Source organism: Maniola hyperantus, chromosome 19 (genome assembly GCF_902806685.2).
Source record: "Maniola hyperantus chromosome 19, iAphHyp1.2, whole genome shotgun sequence".
In the NCBI taxonomy this organism is placed as follows: Eukaryota; Metazoa; Arthropoda; class Insecta; order Lepidoptera; family Nymphalidae; genus Maniola; species Maniola hyperantus.
Window position 1 is genome coordinate 5,865,454 of NC_048554.1, and position 25,258 is coordinate 5,890,711.

The 25,258-nt window shown below is 35.0% G+C and overlaps 2 protein-coding genes, 1 long non-coding RNA gene and 1 pseudogene across 7 annotated transcripts in view; 2 read left to right on the top strand and 2 right to left on the bottom strand.

Moving 5' to 3' along the window:
• Window positions 1-25,258, top strand: part of for (cGMP-dependent protein kinase for) — a 176,091-nt gene that overhangs the window by 136,207 nt on the left and 14,626 nt on the right. For 3 of the 5 annotated variants that reach the window (XM_034979014.2, XM_034979015.2, XM_034979018.2), the window contains 2 exons: window positions 9,767-9,986; window positions 17,819-17,960. In XM_034979014.2, coding sequence (XP_034834905.1) covers window positions 9,767-9,986; window positions 17,819-17,960 — 362 coding nt within the window. Of the gene's footprint in view, window positions 1-832; window positions 2,632-9,766; window positions 9,987-17,818; window positions 17,961-25,258 lie in introns of all 5 variants that reach the window. The other 2 variants (XM_034979012.2, XM_034979013.2) reach the window with 1 other exon arrangement.
• Window positions 3,163-5,926, bottom strand: LOC117991422 (uncharacterized). Its single transcript, XM_034979020.2, has 2 exons — window positions 5,676-5,926; window positions 3,163-4,610 (listed from the first exon to the last, which is right to left on the bottom strand). The coding sequence occupies exons 1-2, from the start codon at window positions 5,848-5,850 to the stop codon at window positions 3,940-3,942; spliced, it is 846 nt and encodes a 281-aa protein (XP_034834911.1). The 5' UTR covers window positions 5,851-5,926; the 3' UTR covers window positions 3,163-3,939.
• On the bottom strand, window positions 3,163-6,187 carry LOC138403654 (uncharacterized). Its single transcript, XR_011237872.1, has 2 exons — window positions 5,920-6,187; window positions 3,163-3,616 (listed from the first exon to the last, which is right to left on the bottom strand). It is a non-coding gene; the product is annotated as an uncharacterized lncRNA (long non-coding RNA).
• On the top strand, window positions 3,254-5,313 carry LOC117991421 (uncharacterized; annotated as a pseudogene).

Here is a 25,258-nt window from a genome sequence, read left to right on the forward strand (position 1 = left end):
CAGTAAAGGTCAAGCTTAGCTTGCACTTGACATTCATATATAACCTAATAAAATGTTTAGTTAGACCTTAAGTTACGTGGCAGTGAACGCCTTCTCAGAGTTGTATATATGTAGGTATAGTTTATGTGGGTAAGAAAATGAGGCCAAAACTTTTTGTCGACTTCTCTTTCTTCTATGATAAATAGGTCTGTAATCTGTAAGTATAAGTACATATGCCTTTTTATTTTTTAGACTCCAGCCTATACTTCAACCAATTGGTTAAGAACAAACAATAATGTGTATCTGGGTCCTTAATAATGTGAATCATACAAAGTTTATGAATCATTGAGTCATTTAACCAGAATCTGAATAAGGCATTTTATTTATACACTGGCATAAATTATGTCAACCCATGTTTTTAGGTAAGTACCTCTATAAATAAAGTATACTCCTTCCAAGATAGCCCGCTTCCATCTTAGACTGCATCATCACTTACCACCAACGGCACTAAGTGAGATTGCAGTCATGTGCTAACTGGGCTAAAAGGGCTATATCTAAATAAAAAAAGTTGATTTTGTTAGTTCTTCTTTTACTTACTAAACCAATTCGCCAGTTAGACTTCTTTGGTTCAAAATGTTACTGATATTATATCAAAATGCAAAATCTGAATCTTTAGGTAGGTATAACAAAAGAAAAATCTGAGTGACTAGCGTAGGTATATTTCTCAATTCACAATACAATGCGATATCATGAAACTGCATTGATAAAGATATATTTTTAAGTTTAAATAAAGGAATTGTTGTGGCATAAAGGGCTAAAATAGTGTGTTTTAATCTGCTCTTCTTTTAATTAGATATGAAATATATTTGAGAAATCAATACGAAAATCTTCAACTAAAAATCCCACCATTGAACTAACTGAACTACAAAGATGGATCAAGAATCTTTTAGTGATATAAAAGTGTCAAGAAAGTCTTTGCAAAATTTCTTGAATCATAAAGTAATTTCATATTTTGAAGCATTATGAAAATTAAACATTACCCGGGAAAAGCGGTCATGGAAGACCCGTGGCTATCTATCAACGATAGAACTATGGATCTGGTTTATGCCGCCAACTGGGTTGGGGCGAACAATCTTGGTTACAAAGAGGATGATAATCAGTTGAATAAATCTTCATTTAATTCCATATCTAGAAGTAAATCATGTCGAGATGTGGGACGCAGCGTCGAAAAAGAAGATGACAAATACAATACATATTCACGGGCAAGTCACGGCCACAATTACAAAAACAACGTTCCTAATGAAAATATATCTCAGTTAGCAAAATACCAACAAGATATTGAAGAAAAGGCTAGAGCTAACAATAATTTCTTAATGCAAAATAAATTAAAACATAGTTATAGCTTTAAAGACATGCCAAATGGGTACAAACCATCAACTTTAAGGAGAGTAAAGAGACGAAACTTTACAGAATGGGACATCGAAGCCTTTGGTTCTAGTGATAGACCAGCTCCAGTTCCTCCACCAAGAAAAGACTCTCTGAAATATGCTCATCGCCAAAGAAAAGTTGACTCAAAGAAAAATTGCTATCCTCTGCCTGATCCTGGACCTGTGCCTCCAGATCCTTCATCAGAATCATATTACGAATATTATTCGAGAGTTAGCCAACAAAACAATGATACCGACAGCGATAAAATAAAGCTAATTCAAAAAGATCCAAAGAAAGAAAGTAATCTTCAAAATGGAAATGCTAAGATGAACGGAACCGTTCGTGGCTACGGCAATGGAACTATGTATCAAATAATAAATTCAATGGCAACTTTAGATTTGACCCCAATCAAGCCCAAATCCGGAAGCAAAAACCTCGACATAGATAGCGAAGCGGAAGATTTGGGCATATACATGCACCCTATTAATGAATCGTTATCTACATGCGAACAACTTCCTGAGCACATAACGCAACCTGAAAATGAGCGGAACGGACGCGCGGACGATCTCAGGCCTAGTTTTCGCTCAAAATCTTTAAGAGTAAAAAGCGAAGGACGAGCACCACTTCGAGCTTATCTTGATACTGTAGAAAATGATAGTAAAATGTATAATGGCGTTACTGTTACACAACCAAAAAGGAATCTCTCTCCGAGTGAACAGCTGACACTAATGCAATACGGAATGTTACGTGGAACTCAACCTCCACCTGTTCCTGTAACTAGTAATGGATTTCATTCGGTCGATTTAGGAAAAGAAAGTGATTATCGGACTAACGGTGTTGCTAGACAAATTAAACCGGATAAATACGGGAAGCTATATAATACGGTGAGAGTGAAAAGTGAAGATAGGTATGATAGGTACAATGACATTTTATCGTTCAGTTCACCTAAAGAGCGTATTCCTGAAGAACGCGTGACTAACAATAACGGTGTTTATGCGCGAAGTGCTAAAAGTTCATCTAGTGGATCGGATTCAGATTTTTCTATACCTCGACCAAAACTTATTGTACCTGTACACACATACGGAACACGTAAAAGAAGGACTGGAAATCTTTGTCAGCGAGATAGTACAGCTACAGAATCTTCACTGGACGCTGGAATTTTGCTTGATGTTACCCGCTTAGAAGACAACAAGCCATTTGACTTACAACGAAATGGAGATTCAGGTAAACCTTTTTATGTTCTCAACAATTTTCGTGTCTCGCATTTTTTTATCGCACGAACCTTATCTTTATCATGTGATTATTATATTATGTTAATAGCAAGTATATTGTATAAGATGCTGGTATGTAGATAGATGATGATGATCTAATGCTACAGCATACAATGAAACGCGTTTTGATTCTAGTCAAAGTTTTGGAGGTATTGAGTTGTTTGATTAAATTGGTCTACAATTACAAACATAGAATAGTAAATACTTTGTACGATTTTAAGTGTTAGATGCGATATGTCTATGGTGATTTGGAAGTAATAAAATCTGTTTTTCATGAGAACAAATTATATGCAATAAGTAGTTATAATTATTCGGTCGAAATACCCACTGAAACGTTACTCAATAAATCTACCTGCGCGTATTAATTAAAACAAGTCTAAATTGGCCTACTTTTATAGTTAGGCTGTGTCCCCAGTATGCAAACTGTTAGCGGCCGACTGAGTGAGCCGCAAATTTGTGGCGAACTGAAATTCGAGTGAGCTGCAAACTTTTATGAGTTAGCCGCTTATTTAGGTCGACCGACTGAATTTTCACTTTACTATTGTTATACGAAGGGAGTGGTTGTGTTGGTGACGATGGATATTTTTGAAGTAATTGGTATCTTAGAGGCACTGAAAGAGGATAAAGAGAAGCACTGGGTTCACCCTTTAAACAAGAAAAGATTGAGCATTGGACAATTTCATGTTCTTTACCCAGAACTAAGGAAATATCCAGAAAAATTTTACCAGTATTTCAATATGACTTCTCATACATTTGACGAATTGCTGAACTCTATAACCCAGTACATTGCTAAAAATAATATCACAAGAGATACAATAAGTCCCGAAGAACGGCTTACTATAACTTTGAGGTAAGTAAATAATTGACGCTTTTGAATTTTAAAAATTTTAATATTAAAAATCAGCAACGAATGTAATGACAACTTAATATTTTAATTACTAGTGGGGTGGCCGGCGGCTCCGCTCGCGTATAAAATTTTAAGTCCCGCTGCTCCCGATCCTGTAGAAAATATCGGGATAAAAAGTAGCCTACAATATCAATCACTCATGTTCTATTTTACATATCTATGCTATTTTAGGACAATTGGCTGCGTTGTTGGCTCGCTATAGAGGTACAAACAAACAAACCCACAAACATACAGTCACTTTCGCATTTATAATATAAGTATTATTCTAGTTTTTAATTTAACAATCACTTTTCAAATTACAGTCTTATTAAATTGGATTAGGAACTAGCATGGTAACATTGAGTAGGTAACCAGTCATTCGTCATCCTCAATGTGGTCTGAACCACCTCGCAATATTGCTTCTATGTCTTCTACTTCCACTGAAGAACCTGTAGAGCTATGTGATGGACTGTTTCGAGGACTTCGAATGCTGCTACTTCCAACTGGGTTGTAGTTGTTTGAGGTTGAAGGATAGTTTTGCACATTTGGCGTACTGCTTCCACTCGTGTAGCCGTACTGATCTGGGTAGTTATTGGCATTCGTCCACCCAGTTTGCATCAAAGCACCGTCATAATTATTGTGTACATTATATTTAATATTTTTAATAAGTTTCATCACTTCAAACCGAAATTCAAAGTTCTGGGTTGGGGACATTGTCTTCATTTCCGGTAAAATATTTAGTAGAAAGTTCATATCTGGGTCGGATTCTCTATTTTTATCCATCGATTTAAGTAGTGCCTCCTGAAACACAGTCATCTTTTTCTTTTTTTCATCATACATAGTGCTACTGTTGCTAGACGTCTCGGCGCTAATGTTGCTAGATGTCTGGTTGCTAGCTCTAGAAACATTCAAAAACTGCAACATATCCAAGTATGGCGTCTTACGTTTTTTTGGTGCCCCACTTCCGCTTTTGAGTGAGGAATCCTTATTTTTTTCTCTGGTGTAATAGTCGCGCAACCCCTTCCATTTTTTTTGTAGGTCTTTTACTGAAACAAAATTAACCGGTACTTCATATTCTTTCTAGATTCCTGTCAACTGGATTAAGTTACAGAAAAATTGCCCAAGAGTTTCTTGTTGGAAAATCGACAGTATCGAAAATAATAAATGAAACTGCATGCATTATATGGGATCTTTTACAGCCACAGGAAATGCCGGAACCTTCTGAAGAACTGTGGCTAGAAATAGCAAAACGATATTATAAAAAAACAAACTATCCTAATTGTATAGGATCTATCGATGGCAAGCATATCCGTATTCGAAAACCACCAAAAAGTGGATCTAACTATTTTAATTATAAGAAGTTCTTCTCAATTGTTCTGTTAGCCGTAGCAGATGCAAACTGTTCTTTTATAGCTATTGATGTTGGTGCTTGTGGACGAAATGCTGACAGTAATATATTTAAAGAAAGTGCTTTCGGCAAAAAATTGGCTCGTGGGTCTCTGAATATTCCTAACTCTATTAAATTGCCTAATTCAAATGGATTGCCCCAGCCTTTCGTGTTTCTTGGAGATGAGGCATTTGGATTGCAAAAGCATATCTTGAGGCCTTTTCCTAATAAAAGTTTAAATAAGGAAGAGCGAATTTATAATTATCGCCATAGTCGGGCTAGGAGATGCGTGGAATGTGCATTCGGCATTCTAACAAACAAATGGAGAGTTCTGCATACACCGATTGCTACTAATGTGAATACAACCATCGCTATCGTAAAAGCTGTTTGTATTTTACATAATTTTGTCATAGCAAGGGAACAAGTACAATATACACATCTTTCGCGACGTACCTCAACAACTCTTACAAGCACAAGAAGCCAAATGATTACTGTATCAAATTCTGGAAAGACAACAAGAGATAACTTTAAAAACTATTTTCTTTACGAAGGAAAACTACCCTGGCAAGAGAAGTATTTTTAAGGTGTAGCTACAGGACGAAATGGTGTAACGGAGTTTGTAAAGCCGTAAATACTACGTAGTGATTATGATACTTTATTTTATGTAGTGAGTGATGCAAGTATATTGTTGAATAAATAATAATTTTATTAGAATGGAACTTACTTTTTTTTACTTTAGTGCTTTCTTCTAAGTTTTGCCAATCATCGTATAGAATAACAGCGATTTCATTCCAACCGCTCTGCTTTAATACTCTGTTGCTGTATTCTTCACTCGACAAGTTCCATATGCATGGTCTATTTTGTATTTCCGTAATGAACCTTTCCGTATCAAAAGGCATCTTGGATTTTCTGTGGTGTGTGTGCGTAGAGATTAGTTAGATAAGCGATGCAAAAAAACACGTCCGAACACGTCGATAGCTTCTTTCCAACTGTCCGCATGAACAGTTTGAGGCAAACGGACTCACTACGCCCGGCGAACAAGCATATCGCCGTCGCCGACTGCAACCGGTTTTGCTGTGAGTCGGCCACTACGGCGCACGTAACGCTGCAAACTGCGTAAAGTGAGCGCAAAACTAGCAATCTGTGGACACTCCATTTCAAATATATGGAAGGGCGTACTAAACCGGTACGCCGCAAACTCAGTCGGCCGCTAACAGTTTGCCTACTGGGGACACAGCCTAAATCATGCAAGCGTAAAAGAAGAATGAATATTGTTCATTAAATTAGCCCTGTTTCCGACACTAATTTGTCAGTCTAATTTCAAAAAAACGAAAGCCGGTTTTTTGTTTTTCAAATCAGACCGAGTTAACGGCCGTAAATTAGATTACCACATGCTAGTACATCTTGTTGGTAAGCGTTAAACATCTGTGCTTTATATATTTAATAAAATCATTAAATTGTGAGAATATTTTTTTACACGAAGCAAAGGTAGTAAAATATACTAGTAACATAAAAACGCGTTTTGATCTTTCGACCTGCAATTTGAATACGCTTCGCCTTGAAACACTTTTAATAATAATATGTGAACTCAGTTATTCACCTTCGTTTTTCTCACCGATCGTTTTGAAGGTATGTGTTTTGATCAGAACTATTTAAATTACATTGTTACCGAATCTCATGGTGTTTAAAGTTTAAAAATTCAGCTTTTTGGCGTTTCATCATTAGTATTATCCATTTGTTTTAGTAGTGATAAAACGTTTGTTAATACGGGAATATCTTAAGTATTTTATTAATCAATTTTAGTTTTTACCTAAGTAATAGCTGCCTGTTAACAGCCCAAATTCAAATTAGGTAGCTCAAATTTTGTCATGATTTTCTAAATTGCACTGAATGTCATTATCTACTTGCTATACTTATTATACAAGTGCTTTCATACGTGTAACTCTATTTCCTATAAGACAACAGAATTCAAATTCAATTTTATAGTATCAGTCTATTGCATTTATATTATTGGGTTAGGTAATAGGTTAGTTGTAATTTTATTAGAAATGTTATATTCACCTTGAAGGTGTGACTTTATACATAGTTACTTTCCAATGTATTCATTTAGAAGCTTCGACATAAAGTGGCAAACATTCATAATATAATATATTTACGTTCACTCCTTAATTTTGGAGGTTGACACAATGACATTCAAAGTAATAATATAAATTGAGTTTGTACCAGGTTTATTATACCTACTTACCTATATTTATACAAGAAACACTGCTAATGTAATAAAATTAATTTTAATTAGGTTGTCAATGTATAATGTAATGAGTCAATTTTAAAATTAAACCAATCTTGAGCTGAAGTAATATTAAATAATTCAGTTAAAATGGTAGTAGTTAAGTAAAATATAAATATATGAGGCAAATAAAGTTAATTATTAAGAGAGTAATTAAAATGATCCTGGTCCCGTAGGTTGGCTGACTGGTGGTATAAATTAGAAAATTAAGGTTGTATTTAAGTAAGCTGTAAGGTACTTAATACTTATTAATGTTGTTCCCACAGGTTGTTCCTATTGGTCTTGTAATTATAAATAATATATTTTTACGTAAACGACTCTCGCTATTAAAGATGGCACAATGTTAATACAACATAATGAATTCAGGGTATTAATTGAAGTGATTTAACAAGAATGAAGAAAACAATGAACGATATCACACGCCTCTTTGTTTATTCGCACGGTTGTCACCTTGACTCAATTGTTCTATCTTTCATACATTTTATTAAGTTAAATAAAGTACAAGTATGTAATGCATGTCTTCAATCTAAAAAAATACGTGAAATTATTTAGATTTACTCTGATTCAAGTAGAGCACTCGGAATTAGTATGCAGAAGGATCTGAAGTTGAGCTCTAGAGAGCGCTCTTTGACTTTGCTCAGACTTAAAATACTGTTAAAACGAGACAGAGTTATATCGCTAGCATAAATCTGTCTTTAACTGAAACCTAAGTCTGAGAAAAGTCAAAGTACGCTCCATAAAGCGCTTAAACTGAGATCTATAAAGCGCATTTTGACGTTGCAGAATTAAAATGAGACAGATTTATGTAAAGAAAATATAAATCGTTTTAACTTAATCTTAAGTCTGAGAAAAGTCAAAGTGCTCTCTAATGCCTGTCCAGTCGTGCAGAGAAGAGAGGAGTGGAGCGGGGCTGTGCAAATATTAACCAATAGAATTGCATAAAACACCTGCTCCGCATATTGGACAGGGATTTGCGGGCTAGTTTAATAAAATCCTACATTTTTAATGCGGAGCAGGGAAGTGGATATTTCGGGTACTAATTGCACACCATCAGTAGCTCAAATGAATCGTCGCGTGCTCGCAACTCCGCTCCGCATCACTTTCTCGCTCCGTTCCGCTACCTAGCCTCAATTGAGAAAACCAAGAAAACTTTACCATTAAATTATTATTAATGGGAAGGGGTTACACAGTACACACCCACAGCAGAGAAGAATACTATGCAGAGATAGAGAGAGCAATCAAAATTTATTGTAAAGTGTAAAGTTAGCTAAACAACTGTTGAAGTTATAGAATATGCTAAGACTGACATACCCTTTATTGACTTCCCGTATATTAAAGTAAATGAAGAAAGAGCTTTTACAGTTTCCTAATCATCGATCTTAGTTTATTTTGCTTGTCTAGTAGTTGCAGTGCTTGTAAGTATGAAACTTTTTGCAATATCCTGTCATGTTTTCTTACGAGACTGGCTATGAGTCATCGTGAGAAACGATTAGATTCTGTATTAGCATTAGCCTTGAACACTTATGGTTGTGTGTCAATAAACAGTTCCGTTATTAAAATTTTGATCGTTACAAAATTGAAAATTTTGATCGTTCCATTTAAATACTAGACCGACCGCGTCCGCGTAGGTCTCGATTTTTCAAAAAATTGGTGGGAACTCTTTGATTTTCCGGGACAAAAGTAGCCTATAGTCGTCTTCAGGATGCAAGCTATATCCATACTAATATTATAAATGCGAAAGTCTGTCTGTCTGTCTGTCTGCAAGCTTTTCACGGCCTATCCGTTTAACCGATTTTGATGAAATTTGGTACAGAGATAGGTTGCATCCCGGGAAGGACATAGGCTACTTTGGATCCCGGAAAATCAAAGAGTTCCCACGGGATATAAAAAATATATCCACGCGGAGGAAGTCGCGGGCATCATCTAGTCTGTAATAAATAGATGGCGCTCGTGACTTCTTCTGTATGGATTGAGGGTTTTTTAAAATATCGCAGGATCTTTTTGATTTTCAGGAACAAAAACTAGCCTATGTCCTTCCCGGGCTGCCCGTCTTTCATCAAGTTGGGTCAGGAAAATCTTGTCGACACACTTTTTGCATTTATATTATTTGTATGGATTAGGATAAATTAATTCATTTATTGATTGATCTATCAAAGACTGAATTTAACTGAGCTATAAATCAAAATCTATATAAAGATTGCATTTGTGCATTTTTAGTGCTGATAGATAGTTATTTTAATCAATATAACACAGCCAAAAGTTGTTATGAATTATGTTCCGAAAGACCATTAGAAATTTTTTATGTCCTACGACAATTTATAACGTGCGTGAGTTGCAAAAATAAAATTTTATTCGCTGATTTTAGCGCTCTAGGTAGTTATCTTTTTAATAAATATAACACAGCTGAAAGTTCTCTTGTATTATATTCCGAAAGTCGATGATTAAAACTTCATACTGTGACAATATAACGTTCAAGAACGTTGTTATAATTTTTGGTTCAATGTAATGAGATTTTATTTTGTCCTCAGAGGGTCGAGTGGAAGTATCCCGCGAGAACAAGTACCTTAGCACAATGGCACCCGGAAAGGTCTTCGGCGAGTTGGCAATTCTATACAATTGCAAGAGAACCGCCACTATCAAGGCTGCGACCGACTGCCGTCTATGGGCTATTGAACGACAATGCTTCCAAACCATCATGATGAGGACTGGGCTCATCCGACAGGCCGAATACACAGACTTCCTCAAGAGGTAAGTCTTTTGTTTTTATTTCAATCCAAGCTATGATAGCTTTCTTTTGTTAACAGGGGGGGAAGTCTTCTTAAGATACCCGACGCGACGTCCTGGGTAAGACATCGGGTTATGTAGGGTTTTACCTACTAAAACCCCCTTGGACGCGCATATTTGTAGGCTCCGAGATCTCTTATGAATTCTCTCTCTTTTCGGAGCTATGTGCGTTTTAAATATCACTTGATTTTCCGGTAAAAGAAAACATTGTTAGGATATTTGCATGCCTGAGAGTTCCTTATGATGTTCTTAAAGGTCAACTCGGCCAGCAGCAAGGTGGATTATGGCCAAACCCTCCTCATACCGAGAGGAGACCCGTGCTCTGTGGTGAGCCGGCGTTGGCGTTACTGTATTATTATCATAATGATCAGTCATTATGATGATGATACAGTACAATTTCATCCTTACAACTCCGTACTTTATAAAGAAGCTTATATTTTACTATTTTTTAGGGTTCCGTACCTCAAAAGCAAAAACGGAACCCTTATAGGATCACTTTGTTGTCTGTCTGTCTGTCTGTCCGTCTGTCTGTCAAGAAACCTACAGGGTACTTCCCGTTGACCTAGAATCATGAAATTTGGCAGGAAAAATCTGAAAACCGTGAATTTAGGGTTAGAATCACACAAAAAAAATTAAAATGAACTAATAATTAGTATTTTCAACTTTCGAAGTCAGTGTATATATCAAGTGGGGTATCATATGAAAGGTCTTCACCTGTACATTCTAAAACAGATTTTTATTTATTTTTATGCATCATTTTTTGAATTATCGTGCAATATGTCGAAAAAATACGACTATAGTACGGAACCCTCATTGCGCGAGCCTGACTCGCACTTGGCCGGTTTTTTCCGTTCTGATAGAAATTCATTCTTTAGGTAACTTTGATATCTACTTACATACTTAGTTTTGAGGAAGCATAAGTAAAATAGGATTGTTCCGTATTCATCCTATGACGTCTCATCCCAAGTAAAGTATAGTATCTAAGACACGCTTAAGTTCAAGACAAATAATACCGGTTTCAAGATCTACAACAATGTAGTCACAGTCTGATTTCCCTATCAGCCAATTTTACAAGTCTAGCATGCTAAGTAGATGTATCGAGGTAAAGTTAGTAAATAAAGCCTTTGTTAGATATAACTCTAACCGATTCACCCACATTTATTAAGCTGCATGCATTCAAATCATTGACCTTTGTGTAACCTACGCAAAGTGCTTGAAACTAGCTTTTACTTCATTCGTTAATCCAAAATCTTCTATAGAAAACACTGTCAATTTGTTCTTCTCTTTTGACTAGGATGTTTACGTTCACTTTTAGATTTATGATGTCAATCTCACAAGTCATGGCTCAAAAAAGTATGAACTTGTAGATAAACATATATTTTATCTTGACTAGCTCTCGACATGCTCTCGACTAATATCTGACTTTTATTCCGGTCACAAAACTGACTCTTTTTCAAACATCTATTTGGGAGTTCATCTAATGAGACATGTTGTTGACTTCGGTCGGTCAAAAACATGGACAGTGAATTTAGAACACCTATTTTAATTTTGGTTCATAAAAATTGTTTATAGTTTATTTTTATCTGGTACATGTTTGCTCTCTTCCCCGGTTGTTAACACTTGTAATAACGAACTTTCTTCTCCTAGATTTTATACTTTAACTGCACTGTTTTTATAGTGTTTGTGGCTGTGTATTAATTACAAATTGGATCTATGGCGCTGTTTTATTAAAATGTTAAATATTTATGTCTTTACAATGACGTGAAATATCTTCTATAGTTATTATTATTCTCATTATAATAACATAATTAGTTTCTCCAATTGCTTTGACTTAATGACTTTTAAAATAATAATATAAACGACAAATAACATTGTCATCAGTGTCCTAATGAATTTATTTTTAGTCTTAAAGTAAATACTATGAGTAGATATCCACATAAGGAACATGCAGTAAAAAGCGGGTATTGACCCGAGACACTTATGCAAATTCAATGGGCGTGCAACGGCCTATTCTTCTTTCATCAGTGGGGACTTGAAGTTGTCGTCTACAGTCTACACCACTTATTAAGAGGAAATGTAATGTCACAAATATGAAGTCATGCAACGGCTCGTTCAGATATCTATACTGACTGGCTGATCTAATCGCTCAACGCCAAACAACGCACATCCTAAACCGGTGGAATAAAAAACTTAAAATAATGTCAGCAGTTTTATTTTATGACGTACCTTTGGTACGTACTAAGAAAAGATTTTTGAAAACTCCATCTCTAGGGATGTTAAATAGGAGATGAAACTTTGTATCAAAGTCCATAATCTTTCAAGTTATTTGTATTTAGGCTATGAAAAGCTGGTATTTGGGCTTTCGGTCAAAAATGAGGAACGTGTTTCAGTATTTTTGGAAATTCACTCTCTCAACAATTTTCGAAAATTCCACTCGAGCGAATCCAGGGAAGTTCAGTAATTGTAGATATACTCGTAGGTCAATTTTCTTTTCCTTGGCTTTTTGAGAAGTCTAAAGAAATCAGTTAACAAATTGAGAAATATAGTCACTTGAATTTTTCTAGTTTAATATTAGAATTTGCTAACGTAGAAAAGTTACATATTCCGACTTCAAAAGAATAATATGATAATATTTTCTTTCGAGAGTAGATAATGTTAGAGAGAAAAACTTAAAAGTGTTTATGCTCTAATTACTGAGTGTTCTGCTTAAGTGTGGTCGCATCTACATGGAGTTCTAGAAAGCACCTACCTAAGATATTTTTATCGTATCATATTACGGAGTGGACTGCCGTCTGCCACACTGCTCCGATTCTCTGAATCCTTATATTACAAGTAGTCTGTTGCGAGAATACATTAAAAGTACGGCCGTGGTTAGTATTTCGTACGTGACTTTAATATTAAATTATTGTGACAATAAAACAGTTTCAAAAATTATAATTTTATCTAAGTAGGTCGACTTTTGAAATTATTTTCGAAACTACAGCATATCAAGTTATTCTATAGCTCTATAAAGGTTCTCTAGTTTGCCGTTATCATTTACTTTAGGTTACCCTAACTGGGTCAGTTATCAACTGTACAAGAAGACTTCTTAGTTTGTTTCCTTGAATCTCTCGTTTTGTATTAATTGATTTTTGTGACTGTGATAGCCTAGTGGTTTGGACGTCCGCCTTCTAATCGGAGGTCGGGGGTTCGATCCCGGCCACGCACCCCAAACTTTTCGGAGTTATGTGCGTTTTAAATAATTTAATATCACTTGCTAAGGAAAACATCGTGACGAAACCTGCATGCCTGAGAGTTCTCCATAATGTTCGCAAAGGTGTGTGAAGGCTACCAATCCGCACATGGCCAGCGTGGTAGACTATGGCCAAACCTTTCTCTCTGAGAGGAGACCCGTGCTCTGTAGGGAGCTGGCGATGGGTTGATCATGATGATGATAATGAAGTTAATGTCATTGGTCCCGCATACATTTGTAAAAGATACTATTTTCCCTAACATGTAACAGTAGTGACTTCCTCCTTTCTTTGTAATTTATGACATGAAGGTCTTTCCAGAATAAAGACATTTTACTACATTCGTTACACATACCGGACATCTCGTATTCCGTCGTATATTATACGGCAAGATTTTTCGTAAATTACATTGTAAAACAAAGACTTGAGAAACACTAACATTGCCCAATAGGGTTCGTGGCTGTTCGTGCGATACTTTACGAAATACATGTCACGTTGCAGCTCATGACATTTGAATTTTCAATCCTTTCACTGCCCAGTGCCCACTGTACTGTCTCATTCTAGGAAGACTGGACACACAAGCGTCATGGCCACGATGACGGAAACGTGTCGCAATCACATGGTTTTTTTTAAATTATAAACATTTGTGGGAATAGAGCTCGACAATTAATGTTACTTGCGCTTACGATGAGTTATCACTACCCATATTATAAATGCATAAGTGTGTTTGTTTGTTGGTTTATTGTTTTTTGGTTTTTCCTTTAATAACGAAGCGACGGGCTGACATAATTTTTTATATGGATATAGTTGAAAGCCTGGACAGTGACATAGGCCAGCACCTTGGGACCCCAAAGTTTATCGGCTATTCGAACTATGAGCCCTGCCCATTGTCACTTCAGCTTCACCACCCGCTGAGCTATGTTGATTACTCTGGTTCTCCTACAGAATACGATAGAACCTACTAAACTATTCTTAGACGATGGCTATATCCGACATGAAGCTTCACGCTTCCTGAAGCCCACAGGAAAGAAATCTTTGAGTTACCTTCAACACTTTTGTTTGGCATAGACCAAAGGAATATACCTAAGTAGAATGTGTTGTAAAACATTGGTCAAGGAGGTCCTATTAACGCGTCCACCGCCTCGACACACATTGCCGACACATATCAACGAGTAATTACCTAGTTGTCTATCAGGCCACTTTATTTGCTGCTTCTATGTAGGTACTGTTATGCAATCACTTGTGCAAGCGGATATTAAAATAATAGTGTAGGTAGGTATCATCATTTTATAAGAGGTTTCCCAATTATTCCAAATTCTAAGGTTGAATTTAAAAGCCAACCGAAAGATGTTTAATCAGTAGAGACCTATATTTTTTTTGGGTTTCAGGTTTTCTTCGGATCAGATCTAATGCCTGCTAATAGCAGAGTAAAATTCACGTTTCAATAAAACGTTTCACTACAAAAAGTTTTTTTTGCAGGAGCTTGTACTTAGTAACTTAAATTGCATACTTAATTCACGTTACCTAACCACTTTGAGCATATCAAATTTTCATTATAAAATTCAAATTCTAAAATCTCTAACAAAAATTGTTACCTAAATGTAACTTTCGGAATTCCTCCACGGTTACAACAGCAATTTTCATCTTACCGTACTAGTAATAACGTAAAATGCATGCAACAAATGCAACTAATTTACGTTCCCTAACCATATTTGGTCATATTTTCAAATTTTCATTGTAAAGTTCGAGCTCAAAAACTGTGAGTAACTTTCGGTTTTCCCCCGCAGTTAAAACAGCAATAGAAAAGAAATATAAGAACATCTACCTACGTTTCACCTTACCGCACTTGTAATAACTTAAAATGCATAAATTCATACATTACCTAACCACTTTGAACATTTCAAATTTTCATTGTAAAGTTCGAGCACCTCAAGTCTCTCTAACCACAAAAACTATGAGTCTCAAGCTCAACTTTCGGAATTCGCCCGCGGCTAAAAATTGCATGTCGACATAACCATTAGGTATCTTTATTGTAAGACAAAGTTTATGTTTGTGTCGGCTATATAAATTTACGTCACGACACTATAATAATACCCATTATTATCTTACGTAAACAGTGGCGCAATCACGGCCTTTATTTCATTATGATAATAGACCTATAATAATAAGCGTTATCTAATATCAATCATCTTATTCTTCTGCCGTTATTGGATTACGATATCAGCGCTAGGTGACCCAGAGAAATTTCTCGATATCTAGAGCAACATCTGAAGCTATATCAAAAATGATATCAATTTAACAAATAAGTTAATAGTCATAATTTGTCATACATAAAAATAAATCTATTACTATTATACTTATACTTAATATATTAAACTTAGAATTTAATGTAACTATTTTGTAGAATAGATAAGTAATAATTTTAGATTATTTTAGGTAAAATATTTACTCTGCGTTCATAAAGTAGCTAAAAAATTACTTGTTCACTTAATTTAAGCGACCTTCATAGTATTTATTGTAGTAGGGTGATGTAAGAGGTTATGTATTAAAATAATAATATTAGTTTAAGGTCAGATCTAAGGTCAAGTATCTAGCAATTGAACTGGAAAATAACAAAAAATGATACCAATTAAATTTAAATTTAAATCATAATTATGGTAAATGAAAACGAAACTAATAAGTAATTTTTTTAAGACTGACCCATATCAAAACCTTTGTAATGATAACATTAAAAATAATTTTGTGAACAAAGATTTTACTAAAATTGATAATGTCTGAGGTCGGAAGAAGTCACGATACGAACTTATTTGAAATACTATTTTTAATTGATCTTATTTCTATTATATTGTTCGACAGCACGGCAGATACAAAATATTTAATTTATTCATAAACTGAGACCCAACATAAATATATGCTCGACAAGCAAACTAGGGAATAGCAATTCCTCGAAAACTCGACGTTTTGTTCTCACATATTTGCTTAAAATAAGTTGAAAAATTTGAGCATGTAACATGCACATAAATACCGGCGGTGATAAGATGCGTCCACAGTCCACACATTCCAATTTGCTCGCATGCACAAAGCGTCGAGCCAAAGTTCGGCCATAGTGGTATTCTTAGGATTTTGTACCATTTTGGTAATAAAGGAACTTTATGATGAAGTAAATGGTGGGTCAATGAGGCCTTTTACAGTGGGAAAATTTCTTATTCTCATGGGAAATTTGAAATTGTACGCGGACAACTTCGCGGTCAACTGCTAGTTAATTATACAAGGTGTTGGATAGTGTCGGTAAATCCTGGCAAGCTGTGAAGAGGACCGATGTGTAGATCCACCAAAAAAGTAATGAGCCTCGTAGCGTAATACCTATGGGAGATATGATGATAAATAATTTGTTTAAAACTCCAATGTTACAACCCTACAAACAGCTGATCGCGGACTTGAAATCGTAATTAAACTTCTCGTGCCCGGGCTCGAATACCCGACCTCGACCGTAAAGGAGGCGGACGTCCTGAACACTAGGCTATCATGGACGCATTTCATGCTTGCAAGTGGCAAACAACAAGTACTGGCAAGCGTGTGGACGGGTGTTTGCGTATGCTGGCCAACGCTTGTCGTTCGATCCGATTGGCTGCAAGCCAAACCATAGCCAAGCACTGAGTGTGTGTAAAAATTACTCTGTGGTGTTTGCCGATGCTTGCTGTATGTTGTTTGCCACAAGCATGAAGCGGCTCCATTATATGATTTATCAAACACGCTGTAGATATAGGTAGACCAGAATCTCATGAAAAATACGGAAATGAAATTCCAAAGTTAGCAACACTTTACTCTGTGAATATCCTATATACATAGTACTTTGTGGTAAATATTGTGGTGAATTATTAATATTCACCACAGAGTACTATATACGTATAGGATATTCACAGAGTACAGTGTTGATGATTCTGGAATTTCATTTCATGAGATTCTGGTCCACCTATACCTACGCATTGGCGCCTTGATGTTCTGGAGACATTACCAACAGAAAGTGATACGTTTGAAGAATATAGTTTAATTAGAAGTATAAACAGGTTTAATATGTGTCGATCGTAAAACAACTTGAACCGTAACGACATGCCCGAGTGATTAACTAGCAATTGGGTAATTTCCTATACTTACTTACATATTTTGGATACGCATGTTGCAATTAACATTTGACCACACGTGACCAACGCAATGCTCTCGTATATCTAACATAACCTAGTACCATATTACATTGCTTTAATCTTGCAATGTACATAAATGCTATGTGGCCGTTCTTTAAACATAATGAAGGTATAGGAAGGAAGGTATTAAATATTGATGTTATTTAAGCTTGATATATTGATATCTAGATAATATTGACTGTTATAAAACACAAATCATAGTAACGATGAATTCAATCAAATTACTTGACCGCAATTTCTCTGTTTCAAAATACATGTCACTAACGGCATCTTTAATTAAAAATCCAACATAATGTGACCACTTAAAATAGACTCTGTCAATCTATAATAATCTAATTACAATTAAATTCTTTATCTTTCACAGTGTACCGATCTTTAAGAACCTGTCCGAAGATACGCTTATTAAGATATCTGACGTGCTGGAAGAGACGCATTACCAGAACGGGGATTACATTATCAGGCAGGGAGCCAGGGGAGACACGTTCTTCATTATCTCAAAGGGCCAGGTAAGGCGACAGCTCATTATATTATTTTTAATTCAAAAGTGCCAGGCACGCGTTGCAATGCGACTCGCATGACACTTTTTGTACGTTCATGGTACTATGCCAGAAATCTTAATGCAAGTGGCAATATTTGCGAAGTTTTATCTCAAATGAACGATGCGTGAATGCATATAGGTAACAAAAAGATAGATAGATAGGTTCAAAGAACATAGTATTATGTAGCTACTAATATTATAGTCTCACTATAGGATACAATCGTTAATGCGGATCAATTTTTAGGGTTCCGTACCTCAAAAGGAAAACCCTTATAGGATCACTTTGTTGTCTGTCTGTCTGTCTGTCTGTCAAGAAACCTACAGGGTACTTCCCGTTGACCTAGAATCATGAAATTTGTCAGGTAGGTAGATCTTATAGCTGACATTTGGGGAAAAATCTGAAAACCGTGAATTTAGGGTTAGATCTCACAAAAAAAATTAAATTGTGGTCATGAACTAATAATTAGTATTTTCAACTTTCGAAGATTTTCGTTTATTATGTTACTGAACTACCAGATTAGTAAAACGATTTAATTTGACTATACCTACAGGTAATGACATAAAATTATCTACACCATGCACATTGCAATAAAACATTGAATAACTTGCAATTTGAATTAATAGTTGTAGATAAGCTTCAACTTTACAATATTTAATTATTTATTGATTAACGTATTATAAAGCGGTTTTTATAATAATTAATAGTATGTTTATTTTATTCTGAATCACAGTGACTACTGAAACTTGAAAAAAAATATTGCATAAAAATTTAAAAAAAACTTGAAAAAAATGAATATGTTATTCGTGGTTCAGTTTTGCATCGAACAAATATTTAAAACATGATTTCGTTTAAAATGCATTCGGAACAGTTGAATATGCAATTAATAGGAATGAACTTTCAAGGATTAGTGAAACAGATAAAATGTAGGGAGGTGCCTACACTTTTATCATTTTAGGCATTTTTAACATTTTAACACGAAGTGTCGAGAAATCTAATTAAAATAGACATTAAAATAAGATTTAGCATCCAACAGCAGAACATGTTTCGAAATTTGTACGAAGTACAAGTTTTAAATCAATTGCTTCAAAGGAAGTCATTAGTGAAACTGGTCGTTCTTGCACCTTCATCAATTAATAATTTAGGCGAGCGTAGCGAGACCAATAATTATTAATCTATGAATTTAGGTAAATATCATTGATTAAAATACTATGTCAAATTTATTAACTGTAATGTACCGAGAAAGAGATGGCAATAATGAAGGGTTGGCCGCTACAGGATCAAACAATCAAATTATAACGTTTAAAAAAAACAATATTAGTAAACAAAAAATAAAAGATACTTGTAGAAATTGTGATTGGGGCATTAAAAAAACTACAGAAATTAATTAGGTACTGTTTCCAATTTAAACTAAAAAAATCTAGATAATTGGATAAGTTTTCGAAATTGTTTCTATCGTGGAAATTGTATCCAATCTTGTTTCTGTTTCATAAGGAATTTAGATTATTAAATACCTGAAAAGCACGTATTGAGATATTAAAGAAACTTACTGAGTATTTATATTTTTCAAATAAAAAGCTTCCAGAAGTCGCAAAATTTTGCATTATAATATTATCATGAGATCCTCATAAAAATTAATGGATTGCCCATTGCAACCAAGTTGGCGCATTTCGCGCTAAATGACGTGCTAATTAAGGAGTTAAAGGGACATGAAAAGCTGTTAACCGTTAACAGGGACACTAAAGGGACATTCAGTTAACCGGATTTGTTCTTGTGATATTTGGGTCAACCTGTTCTCGAGTTCTACAAAACTGATTTTCACCATACTTACTTCAGTTATAAAACTTTGAAGGCAGGATGTCTTAGCTTGCCAAAAACCAATAAATGATCTAGTTTGGTATACCTACTGGCTTATATATGTATTAGTTATATTTTTATAACAGGCGCCCGACTGACTGCGGCTTCGCTCGGCGAAAATATAAATCCTCTTTATTCTCTTAATAAAGTTTTATTCTTTATTCTCCTAATATTATAGACTCTATAATATGCTAGGTGAGAGATTCTTTATGGCTACATGCTAAATCTTAAGAATCTATACCTAGCAGTTTAAGCTATACGTTGATGTCATTCGATCAATTTCCCCTTTTATCTAAGTATATGACTGAGTTGAGTATTGGTAGAAAACATGTTTTCTTAACAAATGTCGAACAATTTCACTGAACGTGCTTAGACTTTTTTATATTTGTTTTGATGACTAGGCGTAAAGAATTCATACATGTATTAATACTCGATGTTTAACACGTGAAGATGTTCGAACACGAGAGTGAACAATTTCACTTTCGTCTCGCGGATCGACTTTCGAGAAAGACTGGTCTGGCTTAGGGCTGACAACTTTAACATCATCACTATACAGTAGGTACACAGTGGGACAAGGTTCTCTTGGCACTTGAATGGCATTGACAGGAGGGCGCTGTTGGAGAACAAAGGCTTAGAATATTCAAACAAGAACAAAGGGGACACTTGACGGCAACGTTAGTTCGGATTTTCGCCACGCGCCAAGATAGCCTTGTCGCACTGTACCTACATATAATTATAATACACATCATTATCATCATGAGCAACCCATCGCCGGCTCACTACAAAGCACGAGTCTCCTCTCAGAGTGAGAAGGGTTTTGGCCATAGTCTACTGCGCTGCTCAAATACGGATAGGCAGATTTCACACACCTTTGAGACCATTATGGAGAACTCTTAGACATGCAGGTTTCCTCACGATGTTTTCCTTCACCGTTAAAGCAAGTGATATTTAATTACTTAAAACGCATATAACTCTGAAACCCCGATCCGTCTAGCCACTAGGCTGTCACAGCTTAGCTGAGTTCGTGTTTATTTGGGATAATTTCTGAAACTACTGTACTGATTTTCATACGGTTTTCACCAATAGAAAGAAACAATATCTAAGAAGGTTATAAGCTATAATTTATAAACATGTTGCGAATATAAGCTAACGGTATGACAATAATAAGTGAAATAAGTCGGAAAAATTTTCCCATTTGAGAGCTTCCGTGGCACGCGCTGCATAGTTAAAAACAACGGATAATGGAATAGTTCCTCTTGCGTGCGAAGCCGGGGTGGGTTGCTAGTTTAGGTATAATATTCAAGGATTCATATGTATGTAACAATAAGTATGCTGTAGGCACGGTAATATTTGTAGGTTACCAAGGAAACTTTTCAAGAATGACGTCTTTGATTAATATAATAATGATAGTCTAGTCATTTATCTTCTTATGCAAAGTTAAATATGTAGTTTATTACCTACGTATACCTTTTTAACCTGAATCTAGTTTTATTAAAGTACGTACTACGGTTCTGACATTTTGTGCTGCTAATCCTTTTAGTCTTAAAGGATTAAAGTTAAATGCTGCTCACTCACATGAGTTCACAGCCCTACTCTGACCGCACTTTTATGTTCTGAACATACCTACATATCCGGACTCGTCTCACTTCTGTCTTCTGTTATCTGGGTTATCTGGCTCGTCTTTCACGATATAGTACTAATATATAGTGGTTAGGTCATCTTGTAAATTGATATTCTTCTATTTTTAAACTAGCTTATGCTCGCGACTTCGTCCGCGTGGACTACACAAATTTCAAACCCCTATTTTACCCTCTTAGGGCTTGAATTTTCAAAAATCCTTTCTTAGCGGATGCCTACGTTATAATAGCTATCTGCATGCCAAATTTCAGCCCGATCCGTCCAGTAAGTAGTTTGAGCTGTGCGTTGATAGATCAGTCAGTCAGTCAGTCACCTTTTCCTTTTATATATTTAGATAACATAATGTTTCGTTAGGTAACGTGGGTAACGTTATCTCTTTGCGTTGTATTACTTATGGCTGAGGGTCGTGGTTCCTTCTAAAAATGGTAGTGATTTTGGAGATCATTTATCTTCCAGATCATTTTGCATTCCGTAGATCACATTTTAATATTATACTCTTACTCCTGTTTCTTTTAAAATAAATAACAGCGGGACAAGGCTATGTTGAATGTGTTGTCATCATTTTACGAAAGTTTTCACATTTTCAGTACCTATTGAAAAACACTGCTTGCAATACTGTAGTAGTAAGTATATTGTTCGGTTTACGATGAGCTAACTATAATAAACATTGAAAATTTAAACTATATGTACAAACCGCAAAAGTTTTGGTGACAATTATCTATAATACAATTTGTTCTTATGTAATGAAAGTAAGAAATTCTTGAACAAATTTAATTCCCGTTTTTATAACGGATGTGATAATAAAGCCAATTAAAGCTTACGAGATAGTATGAGTAGCTACTAGCTACTACTTAGAGATAGCTATAGGATAGGTAGGTACTTTATTATAACCAAGCATTGGGCCCGATTCTCTTGTACACGATCTCTAAACTAAACTAAATTAACAGTTCTAAATCTAGTGCTATCCTTTTCCTCAAGCAACATTATGAAAGGGATAGCAATAGATTTAGACGTGCCATTTTAGTTTAGTTTAGAGATTGTGTACAACGGAATCAGCCACATTATACGACTAATAATTCTTACTTGTCCCATACCTACTATTTTATCTAAATATATAAAAGGAAAAGGTGACTGACTGACTGATCTATCAACACACAGCTCAAACTACTGGACGGATCAGCCTGTTTGGCATGCAGATTCTATTGTGACGTAGGCCTCCGCTAAGAAAGAATTTTTGAAAATTTAACCCCTAAGGGGGTAAATTAGAAGCAGAACCAATTTCAACAAAGCAATAAGAAAGGCAAATGGAAAAAAAAAGCCAATCTTAGTACCGACCTAGAACAGTCTCCGACCGCCATGTCGGAGGAAAAAAAGGGAGGAACACATAAAAAATTAGAAGCTTGAAATTTGTGAAATTTGTGTAGTCCATGCGGATGAAGTCGCGGGAATAAGCTAGTTTCTCATAATTTTAGAGAAAAATATCAATCATTCCTATCATATTATCATCAATAGAGACATTTATGCAAACTATACCTTTTATAACTATAATTTTTTACTGGTCAGATAATCGCCCAATAGGCGCCTAAAGTAAACATCACGGGAAAACAAAAAGAACTAAGACCACCTAGTAATTATAAAATTGTGTTAATAATAATATTTGTAAATTAGAACTGACTTTGAAATAATTTATTATCCGCGTAGAGACGGTGATTGTAAGTATAAGTGGTTCACCTTGGCATTTAACTGAGCCTCGATACCTATGTCAGCTTTGAGATACAACAATTTGCAATTTCGACACCACACTTGCAAATTAAACTTTATTTGAATGGATTAAAATACTTTATTATTTTAATAAATTTCATGGTTGTTATTAAAAACGTTAATAATTTAAATGGCATTTTTTAATAAGGACATAATAAAAAAGGTAAAAAGAGAACAAAGCTTTCAAACCTAGAACAATATCTATACAAAGTATGTATAGTAGTTTTTCACATGTACTTTTAAATTAAAAATGGAAGGGCCCTGAAACAAAGATAAAAGATATTGTTATTATTAGAACCTACTTAAAAGACAGAATATTATAAATAATACTAGGTAGGCATGCTTAAGATTTAAAATTAAGAGCTTTCTTTGTATTAGTTATAGTTAGCATATTCTCTGATACGTAAAATTAATTATTATAGCGTGTCTTCTGCAAGACCATCTGAATCATAACGAATTGTGTGTGTTTCTGTCACATTTTATTATAATAGGGCATGCAAAACATACGCGGAAGTTACAACGAAATAATAACAGTTTCAATACTCCATTGATTCTATGTCGAATCAGATTTTTCGACCACAAAAAGAGCCTTTTTCGATCCACCACGCTCTGAACCCGCATCCAATCGGTTCCGTGAATTCCGTGCGTCAAAGATACGCTAATAGATTTCATTTGGATAATCTGCATAAGGAAATAGGTGCCTTCAAAGTAGACTTTATTTAACCTTCTTCAAGTAATAACTACGTTTAGACTTTAGAGCTACATACCTACTTTTTTTTCTAAATTTTATTTTTGAGTGAAAACTTCTAGTGCTTAGCATTAGGCGTTTTTGGAATGGATAACAAATTTCATGGTCGCGTCACCGAAATGTGTACTTTATTAGCTTTTATTTGTTTCAATCTCTCTATTTTTTTTGTATAAATCTTCATATACATTTATAAGTAAGTACATACGTAAGTACGAAAATTTGATTCCTACCTCTTAATATTACTAGTAAAATTTTATAATTTTTTGTTTGAAGAGACTTGAGGGAGTTGATTTGGGAAGAATAAAAATATTAACCTCCCTGTAATGAGCATATGCAAAATAGTACGATCACTATTTATTTTGCACATGTTCATTACAGGCAGGTTTATATTTTTTTTGTGGTCCCAAATCAACTCCAAGCAAGTCTCTTCAAACACAAGCTTAGAAAATTTCACTAGTAACATTAACTAACCAAAAAAGTTGTATATACTTTACACTTTCTATCTCATTTATGCTAATACATATCTACAGACAGACAGGCTATAATCATCATCGTGTAAACATTCTCGGCAATACATTGTTCTTGTCACTCTCGTGACTAAATCCCCTTTCATACTGACAGAGAAGATTCTGCGATTTATGCTTACACAAAACCGGAAAAACATCGTTGTTGTCTCGTATGCAGATAAATACTAGGAAGGTACTTAACTAACTTTATAGCGAATAAAAGTTAGATCCTAAGGTTGAGATCTATAGAACGCACTTTGACTTAGCTCAGCTTTAAATTTCAATTAAAACGAGACAGATTTACGCCAGCGATATAACGCTGTAAAGTTTTAACATTGTCTTAAGTCTGAACAAAGTCAAAGTGCGCTCTATAGATCTCATCATTAGGTAACTGACAAGTAGGTATGTGATTAACGGAAGGGGTGAAAGCCCTCATCAATAAAGAATACGATAAAGACATAGAGAATACAACTAACTTGAAGATGTAACTTTTCTATTAAAGTGTAACTCTCAATAGTTACTGCTTAGATTTATTTTCATTTAAAGTCTCAAATTACAAAAATATAGATTACAGTCAATAAGAAAAAGTGCAATTTTACGTTATTCAAAGTTCCTTCGGGTTTAAATCTTCAATGGATTTAAAATAAATGTCAAATGAGAAAATCGTTGCACACTGAGTTAGCGAATCACCCCGCGCGCCGCCGCGCCGCGCGCAGGGCTTTTAAGTACAAGTACCAAAAAAATACTAGGGAATGCTT

Coding starts and splice junctions, on each gene's coding strand:
- LOC117991422 (XM_034979020.2), bottom strand. CDS start 5,850: ATGCCTTTTGATACGGAAAGGTTCATTACGGAAATACAAAATAGACCA. Junction 4,611..5,675: donor AAGCACTAAAGTAAAAAAAA/GTAAGTTCCATT, acceptor ATTTTGTTTCAG/TAAAAGACCTACAAAAAAAA.